The sequence below is a fragment of the Phyllobates terribilis genome, unplaced genomic scaffold (genome assembly GCF_046119375.1).
Source record: "Phyllobates terribilis strain yellow unplaced genomic scaffold, ASM4611937v1 Scaffold_6673__1_contigs__length_42865, whole genome shotgun sequence".
NCBI classification, from domain to species: Eukaryota; Metazoa; Chordata; class Amphibia; order Anura; family Dendrobatidae; genus Phyllobates; species Phyllobates terribilis.
This window is the reverse complement of record NW_027369415.1, coordinates 29317-39394: the sequence shown is the minus strand read 5'-3', so window position 1 is coordinate 39394 and position 10078 is coordinate 29317. Positions and strand designations below refer to the sequence as shown.

Here is a 10078-nt window from a genome sequence, read left to right as displayed (position 1 = left end):
ATTTGCGTGCTTCATGGTTACAATCTCACTTAACTGTTCTTTGACTGATTTTGCATGTATTCAAGTTGAGCTTGACTGAGTAGCTTACTTTAGTTCCCTTTGTTGAGTTAAGTATGAATTTTTCGATGATGCTAAAAGGGGAGAGTAAACAGGTTGGGAAAGTGAAGGATTGAGGTAGAATACTCTTTCGTTCATCGAAATTAGGAAGATATCAGACCGGCTTGGTCAAAGGCGGAACTAAGGTATGCTTGCTAAGTTTTTTAGCAAGATACTGAGGTTATTTGTTGTATCTGAAAGTAATTAATTATGCTTCAATGCATATCTATGGCTTAACTGAGTACTATTTGAGATCTTATGAGCTTAATTGTTTAGGGGTTTCTTATCATCAAAAGGGGAAAATTGTTGGTTTGAGCTAGACTGTGTAACTAGCTAGCTCGAACTTTCCGCTTGTTTTTATGATAACAAACATAAGTATTTGATGTCCTTTGTGTGTGACGCTTTTTAGGTATAGCTTGAGGAGTTATAAGAGTAGCTTTGACACAAGCGGACTAGCTGAGTCCATGGGGAGACTAGCTTAAGGTATAGCGGGGAAAGATAAATCTCGCCAAGACAGAATAAGTATTGAAGAGAAGAAATGGAAGACGGGAGGACTAGCTTTAAGTGAAGGAGAGTCGATGTAAAGCTAGTGGATCGCACTTATAGGTGAAGAGAGAAGATACAAGAAATATAGTGAAAAGCAAGAGTCTACGTGTGGAATCTTGCGCAAGTGCATAGATGATTTCGTCAAGTGAAGGGAAGGACGATGAAGCTACAACTTAGGGGAAATGGAAACAACAGGGAGTCTGTTAGGATTTCTATCTTTGGATAACGGATTAACAGGGATCAACTCAGTAGATTGAACCGAAGGTTCTCTACTAAGTTTACATCTCCTATCTGAATGGCTTTGTTGAGATGCGCTTGTCCTTTAGCAATGATCTTCCCTTGCTTTTTGTCACCGAAGGAGACGCTGCCTCCTTCCTTAGCTTGGAATGAAAGTAGTAACTATGGATCACCCGTCATGTGACACGAGCAACCGCTGTCGATATACCACCTACATTTCATCCCAACCTACAAAAGTAGAGATCAAGCTTTGATCTCCCATCGAAGCTTGCGCTTCGTGGGAATATTAGACATAGCTATTTTGAGCTAGTCTTTTGGACTGGCTCATAATATCTAGAATCTTTCAGGTCTAACACAATATGAGGTCGCGCTAGACGAAGCGCACCTCTGTGTCTAGAAGCGCATCCGTGCTCAACAGATGACTGTTGAATACGTGTACGCTTGCCCTTATTTTTAGCCATTGGCTTATAGGGCTTACTCTTAAGGACCTTCAAGTCCTTGCACTTGATAATTTGCATTTAGAATAGTTTAGGGCATGTTTATTTGTTCTCATTAGGTTGGTTTTGTTTTATTTTCGATAGGTTTGTTTCTTTTTCATTTAGATTTCTAGTGTTCGGAGTCTACCCTTGCGTTATGTGTTTTTAGGATGAATTGGAGGCGTTTTTGATGATCGTGGACTATATCTTGGGGAAGCTCATGTGGATGACTTGGATGTGCAATGCCGGGGTCAAGAACGTGTGGTGCAACGAGTAAAAGAAGATAGAAGTGAAGCCTATGCAGAGTGAGACTCGGCCGAGCTGTAGCCCGAGTCAGAATACCAAAGCATCACCCTCGCAGAGTGAGACTCGGCCTGAGACTCGGCCGAGTCGTGGACCGAGTCGTGCTCTGAATCCCATTCCGAGAAGAATGAATTTCCACGTAACTCGGCCTGAGACTCGGCCGAGTTACGGGCCGCGTCAGGACGATTTTTCCTCCTCTAACCTAGGTATAAAAGGAACTTTTCTTGGGGACTCTTGGGGAGACCTTTTTGGGGATTAGAAAACTTTTGGAGATCTAAAAACCCTAAGAGAAAGCTTGTGGATTGGATAACTTGGATTGGATTGAAGTTGAATGGTATGTTGTTTATTACAATGAATTTGATTTCTTCCTTCTCCATGTCTAGCTAAGCTTCAATTTCCATGGTTAGGTGAACCCTATGATGGAGTAGATGAGTTTTTATGATGATTTTTGGTTGATTGATCATTTGAATGAAGTTTGATTCTCTCCTAGGATGCTTATTGCCCTAATACTATTGTAATAGGAAATCCTACTATCATTTAAGTCCGAGAGGAGATTTTGATTTTAGGGATTGATTATTTGAGTTTACATTTGTCAATTCATGTTAGATCCCTAGGGAGAACTTGAGAATTATTTGCATGAGAGTGATCTAATTTCTCTAGTGGAATTTTAACTATCGTAGTTGATCGATGATTGAATAGATTATGCGGAGCGCGAGACCGGAAGTTGATTTGTTTGTCATTTGATCTCTAAGAAGCGTAAAGGGTCTAGTTTAGGTTAGCCTTGCACGAGAGTGATTGCTAGTCGAATCTAGGCACGTGCACTTATCGTCTGAGAAGAGGTAGTGCTGACATTAGATAGTTGGTCCTTCGAACGACATTCAATTCGGAAGTTAACCATATATCGTCTTAATCTCATTGAAACATCATAGTGGGGATCCTAACCTTGGAAGTCTTTCTCTGTTGATAACTTCGTGTTACTTGTTAGCTTGAATTCGGTCATAAACTATTCACTCCGTGATCTTTGGCTTAGTCTATTCGTTGGCATAACAATTGATACTACATAGTCCTTGTGTTCGACACCTTGATACTATAACCGAACTCGTTCGCTTGCGAGTGTTGGATTTATCCGCATCAAGTTTTTGGCGCCGTTGCCTGGGACTATCGCTAGTATTGGTTGATTTGAGCAACCAATAGATTAAGTCTCATTTTGTTTTTGATTTTGTTTCTTGTGTCTTTGGTTTCAGATTTGTTCTCCTAGCTGATGCGAAGAGCTCTGAGCAGTGGTACACTACGCGACTACGAACCTGAGCACGAGCGTGCTCTTCATAGAGGGTTAAGAGAGCAAAGAGAGACTAGAGCCCGATCTATGGAGGAACAACAAGAGTTGATGGCTCGCCAACAACAACAATTGGCGGATCTACAACACCAACTGGAGCAGCTTCAAGTGCAAAATAATCCTCCAGGGCCGCTAACTTTAGGTGACTATGTGCTGCCTCATCACCATGGACCCACATCTGGTGTAGTCCGGCCTCCAGTAGCTGCTCGTAACTTTGAGCTGAAGCCATCTTTGATTAATATGGTTCAGTAAAATCAATTTAGAGGCCTACCGTCCGAGAATCCTCACCAACATCTCAACACTTTCTTGGAACTTATGGATACGGTGAAGATTCATGATGTCTCTGAGGATGCGCTTTATTTGCGTGCCTTTTCATTCTCCCTTAGAGGCCGAGAAAAAGCATGGTTCCAGGCTTTGCCTCAAGGCACTATCAATACTTGGGATGGGCTAGCTAAAGCATTCCTAACCAAGTATGTCCCACCAAAGAAGACCGCAGAGATGAGGAATCAGATCAGTTCATTTCAGATGAAGGATGGGGAATCGCTGTATGAAGGTTGGGAGCGTTTTAAAGAACTTTTGCTGTATTGTCCCCATCATGGACAAGATAAGTGGGTGTTGCTGCACACCTTCTACAATGCCGTGGACAATACTAATAGGCTGCTTATTGATGCCTCATCTGGAGGTACTATCATGAAGATGCATATTGATGAAGCTTGGGAGAAGATTGAGGAAATTGCCCAACACACTCATTATTATAATGATGTTCGTTCTATTCCTACTTCTAAGAGAACGGGTGGTCTCTACGAGGTTGATGATGAGATTTGCCAACAAGCCAGAATGGAAGCTATGGCTCATGAGATTAAGCAGTTGAAGTTACAGATGAGCAGGTCTCAGGGTAAGAAGGAGGGAGGTCCTTCTCAAGTTGTCTCGAATGTGGTTTGCCAATTTTGTGGGGGAGGTGATCATACCATATCATCTTGCCAAATATATGCTTCTCAAAACGCATCCCAAGAAGAAGAGGTGAACTACATGAATAACTTCAACAACGGCCCTAAGAATGATCCTTACTCTAACTCCTATAACCAAGGTTGGGGCAATCGCAACAACCTCTCTTATGGGAACAATCAAGCACACCAAAGGCCACCTCCTGGTTTTCAACCCAAAGTTTCTACTTACCAAGGACAATCATCACAACCTTCCCAAAGACCCTCTTGGGAGACCGCTATTGAGAGCCTTGCTACATCCATGAAAACTCTAACCGAGGAGGTACGTTCTCAAGCGAAGAATTTGAAGATTGTAGAGCAACAACTAGCTCAGCAGGAAGCTAATGTTCCAAGGCCAAATGGTCATCTTCTGGGCCAAACTGAGGCCAATCCAAAAGGGCAAATCAATGTTGTGTCCTTGAGGAGTGGAAGGCCACTTGAAGATCCTAAAGTGGTAGATCTTAAGAAGAAAGGTGTTGCTATTGATGATCCCGAGGAAGCAAAGGTTCAAGAGAAAGAGGAGAAGGAAGAACCGAAGTATGTTCCACCACCACCTTACAAGCCTCCTCTTCCTTTCCCACAAAGGAGAGCTCACGCCCAGCTAGATCACCAATTTGGCAAATTTGTGGAGGTGTTGAAGAAACTTTGCATCACCATTCCTTTCACCGAAGCTCTCAAGCAAATGCCTACCTATGTGAAGTTCTTGAAGGAGATTCTATCCAACAAGAGAAGCCTTGATGATTATCACACCGTTGCTTTGAGTCAAGAATGTAGTGCTCTCATCCAAAACAAGTTGCCACCTAAGCTTGAAGATCCGGGCAGCTTTAGTGTTCCTATGGTGATAGGGAGGAGTACCTACCAGGCTTTATGTGATTTGGGTGCTAGTGTGAGCATCATTCCTCTATCCATATGCAGGAAGCTTGATTTAGGAGAGCCTAGACCGGTGAAGATGACCTTACTCATGGCCGATAGATCTACGACACGCCCGGTTGGTATTTTGGAGGACATTCCAATCCAGATCGGCAAGTTCTACATCCCGATTGATTTCATTGTCCTAGATATTCCCGCTAATTCTCCTATTCCAATAATAGTGGGACGACCCTTCCTAGCTACCGCGGGTGCTCTTATCGATGTGAAGCAGGGTGTTCTCTCCTTCAATATTGGGGAAGAGAAAATGGAATTCAACCTTCCTAAGGTTGTGAAGCAGCCTGCTTTTGAGGATGATGTTTATAGCTTGGACGTGGTTGAGAAAGCAACTCAAGAATCGTTGATGGCCATTTTTATTGATGATCCGTTGGAGTATTGCTTGACTGAGAGTGTGACCGAAGCTGACAATCAAGAGCTACTTGCTGATATGCTCTTCGAATTTGAATCTAGTAATGAGGTGCATGAGGCCGTATTTGAGACCCTATCTAGTGCAGACGTCTCCCCCATGGAGGAGACTCAAGAGGCACCAAAAGTGAAGTTGAAGACTCTTCCATCCAATCTAAGGTTGAAGGAGGATCTTGATCCAGGGGATAGTGGCCATCTTCTCCGTCTACCTAATGAGGGGAGATTTTCTCTCAAGGGTCGACCTCCTCCTAAACCACCTTCACGAGAGTAGTTCCTAGTAAGTATTTCTCTTCCTTTTGCTCTTTAATTATACATTGGGGACAATTTTAGTTTTAAGCTTGGGGGAGGGGAGTATTAGGTTGTTTAGAATTGCATTTTTTTTTTTGATTTTGATTTTTTTGTTTTTGTGTCGGTTATCACTTTTCCCCTGCATGTTCCTTTGTGAGTTCTTATAATAGTGTATTGATTAGGAATCCTTTTAATATGCTTTGGTTGTTGATATTTCAATTTCATTATGAGGATGACATGATTGATCACGCTTTGAACAATGAACTGAACATGCGGACTTTGATTAAGATGCATTAGAACCGAAACTCTAGATAATTGTCCTAGTGAGCTTGTTTGCCTTTCTTGGACTACATTTGCAAAGTCCTCTTATTTCTCATGAGTGAACTCTCTTTGTTTGTTATCTCTAGAACTTGCTTCCAAATCTCTTTGAGACTGCATATAGGACTAAAAATGCATTACATTTGATTGAGACATTATATTTTTATGAGTCCATATTATCCTTGACTACCCTTGATGATATCCTTCTCTTGTAGCCCTTTGAGCCTTATAGCCTTTCTTTGTTAGCTCCACAAAAATAATCCGAGCTTATATTTATATCCTACCTATCTAGGGGATTGAACTTCTATTTACTTGGTGTGGGTGTGAGACAAGCTTGGGGGAATGGTAGATGATGGGGTGGTTAACGATGGTTGATTATATAGTGTTGTCTTGTTGTTTATATCCAATTTGCTCCCTTCTCTTTCATCATTTAAAAAAAAAAGAGATATATATAAAAAAATGAAAAAAAGAGAAATAAGTGAAAGAGAAGAAAAGGAGCAACAAATAGACAATTTGATAGATCTTGGGTTGGGTTGTGTATTTGTGCTTATTGTAATATCACTTGAGTTGGTGTTGTTCTCATATGAAGTTCATATCTCCTAGATTTTGCACCACATGGCCAAAAATTTCATCCATGCCTTATAGAGTACCTTGGCCCCATTACAACCCCTTATATGTCTCATGATTGTGTTTTGCATTCTACCTAGTAGTGGAGATCTAGATTTGGTTGCAAGCTTATGGTAGTTAATATTCAAAGTTGAGTTATAACATTGAGTGAAACACATACCTACATATATGAGTGAGAGTGACATGTTCTATTAATCCGGTAAGATCTAGAGTTGAGGAACTAATATTTTGTTGTCATTGATTGAGAAGCATGCTAGGAAGAGATTTGTTTTCTGTTTGATCTTTCGTTGTTATTAATCATACGTCACTTGGATAGATACCTCTTTGGTGTATTACTTGGATACGTTGATATGTGCTTGCTTGGGACAAGCAAGGTTCAAGCTTGGGGGAATTTGATAACTTGCATTTAGAATAGTTTAGGGCATGTTTTCTTCTCATTAGGTTGGTTTTTTTTATTTTCGATAGGTTTGTTTCTTTTTCGTTTAGATTTCTAGTGTTCGGACTCTACCCTTGCGTTATGTGTTTTTAGGATGAATTGGAGGCGTTTTTGATGATCGTGGACTATATCTTGGGGAAGCTCATGTGGATGACTTGGATGTGCAATGTCGGGGTCAAGAACGTGTGGTGCAACGAGTAAAAGAAGATAGAAGTGAAGCCTATGCAGAGTAAGACTCGGCCGAGCTGTAGCCCGAGTCAGAATACCAAAGCATCACCCTAGCAGAGTGAGACTCGGCCTGAGACTCGGCCGAGTCGTGGACCGAGTCGTGCTCTGAGTCCCGTTCCGAGAAGAATGAATTTCCACGTAACTCGGCCTGAGACTCGACCGAGTTACGGGCCGCGTCAGGACGATTTTTCCTCCTCTAACCTAGGTATAAAAGGAACTTTTCTTGGGGACTCTTGGGGAGACCTTTTTGGGGATTAGAAAACTTTTGGAGATCTAAAAACCCTAAGAGAAAGCTTGTGGATTGGATAACTTGGATTGGATTGAAGTTGAATGGTATGTTGTTTATTACAATGAATTTGATTTCTTCCTTCTCCATGTCTAGCTAAGCTTAAATTTCCATGGTTGGGTGAACCCTATGATGGAGTAGATGAGTTTTTATGATGATTTTTGGTTGATTGATCATTTGAATGAAGTTTGATTCTCTCCTAGGATGCTTATTGCCCTAATACTATTGTAATAGGAAATCCTACTATCATTTGAGTCCGAGAGGAGATTTTGATTTTAGGGATTGATTATTTGAGTTTACATTTGTCAATTCATGTTAGATCCCTAGGGAGAACTTGAGAATTATTTGCATGAGAGTGATCTAATTTCTCTAGTGGAATTTTAACTATCGTAGTTGATCGATGATTGAATAGATTATGCGGAGCGCGAGAGCGGAAGTTGATTTGTTTGTCATTTGATCTCTAAGAAGCGTAAAGGGTCTAGTTTAGGTTAGCCTTGCACGAGAGTGATTGCTAGTCGAATCTAGGCACGTGCACTTATCGTTTGAGAAGAGGTAGTCCTGACATTAGATAGTTGGTCCTTCGAACGACATTCAATTCGGAAGTTAACCATATATCGTCTTAATCTCATTGAAACATCATAGTGGGGATCCTAACCTTGGAAGTCTTTCTCTGTTGATAACTTCGTGTAACTTGTTAGTTTGAATTCGGTCATAAACTATTCACTCCGTGATCTTTGGCTTAGTCTATTCGTTGGCATAACAATTGATACTACATAGTCCTTGTGTTCGACACCTTGATACTATAACCGAACTCGTTCGCTTGCGAGTGTTGGATTTATCCGCATCAAGTTTTTGGCGCCGTTGCCGGGGACTATCGCTAGTATTGGTTGATTTGAGCAACCAATAGATTAAGTCTCATTTTGTTTTTGATTTTGTTTCTTGTGTCTTTGGTTTCAGATTTGTTCTCCTAGCTGATGCGAAGAGCTCTGAGCAGTGGTACACTACGCGACTACGAACCTGAGCCCGAGCGTGCTCTTCATAGAGGGTTAAGAGAGCAAAGAGAGACTAGAGCCCGAGCTATGGAGGAACAACAAGAGTTGATGGCTCGCCAACAAAAACAATTGGCGGATCTACAACACCAACTGGAGCAGCTTCAAGTGCAAAATAATCCTCCAGGGCTGCTAACTTTGGGTGACTATGTGCTGCCTCGTCACCAAGGACCCACATCTTGTGTAGTCCGGCCTCCAGTAGCTGCTCGTAACTTTGAGCTGAAGCCATCTTTGATTAATATGGTTCAGTAAAATCAATTTGGAGGCCTACCGTCCGAGAATCCTCACCAACATCTCAACACTTTCTTGGAACTTATGGATACGGTGAAGATTCATGATGTCTCCGAGGATGCGCTTTATTTGCGTGCCTTTTCATTCTCCCTTAGAGGCCGAGCTAAAGCATGGTTCCAGGCTTTGCCTCAAGGCACAATCAATACTTGGGATGGGCTAGCTAAAGCATTCCTAACCAAGTATTTCCCACCGAAGAAGACCGCAGAGATGAGGAATCAGATCAGTTCATTTCAGATGAAGGATAGGGAATCACTGTATGAAGGTTGGGAGCGTTTTAAAGAACTTTTGCTGTATTGTCCCCATTATGGACAAGATAAGTGGGTGTTGATCGACACCTTCTACAATTCCGTGGACAATACTAATAGGCTGATCATTGATGCCTCATCTGGAGGTACTATCATGAAGATGCATATTGAAGAAGCTTGGGAGAAGATTGAGGAAATTGCCCAACACACTCATTATTATAATGATGTTCGTTTTATTCCTACTTCTAAGAGAACGGGTTGGTCTCTACGAGGTTGATGATGAGATTTTCCAACAAGCCAGAATGGAAGCTATGGCTCATGAGATTAAGCAGTTGAAGTTACAGATGAGCAGGTCTCAGGGTAAGAAGGAGGGAGGTCCTTCTCAAGTTGTCTCGAATGTGGTTTGCCAATTTTGTGGGGGAGGTGATCATACCATATCATCTTGCCAAATATATGCTTCTCAAAACGCATCCCAAGAAGAAGAGGTGAACTACATGAATAACTTCAACAACGGCCCTAAGAATGATCCTTACTCTAACTCCTATAACCAAGGTTGGGGCAATCGCAACAACCTCTCTTATGGGAACAATCAAGCACACCAAAGGCCACCTCCTGGTTTTCAACCCAAAGTTTCTCCTTACCAAGGACAATCATCACAACCTTCCCAAAGACCCTCTTGGGAGACCTCTATTGAGAGCCTTGCTACATCCATGAAAACTCTAACCGAGGAGGTACGTTCTCAAGCGAAGAATTTGAAGATTGTAGAGCAACAACTAGCTCAGCAGGTAGCTAATGTTCCAAGGCCAAGTGGTCATCTTCCGGGCCAAACTGTGGCCAATCCAAAAGGGAAAATCAATGTTGTGTCCTTGAAGAGTGGAAGGCCACTTGAAGATCCTAAAGTGGTAGATCTTAAGAAGAAAGGTGTTGCTATTGATGATCCCGAGGAAGCAAAGGTTCAAGAGAAAGAGGAGAAGGAAGAGCCGAAGTATGTGCCACCACCA

General features: G+C 41.9%; 1 protein-coding gene across 1 annotated transcript; it reads left to right on the top strand.

Annotated features, from left to right (window-relative positions):
- Positions 1 to 4530: 4530 nt before the first annotated feature.
- Positions 4531 to 5580, top strand: LOC141251120 (uncharacterized). The gene has a single exon (XM_073670240.1). The coding sequence runs from the start codon at positions 4660 to 4662 to the stop codon at positions 5578 to 5580; it is 921 nt and encodes a 306-aa protein (XP_073526341.1). The 5' UTR covers positions 4531 to 4659.
- Positions 5581 to 10078: the final 4498 nt, after the last annotated feature.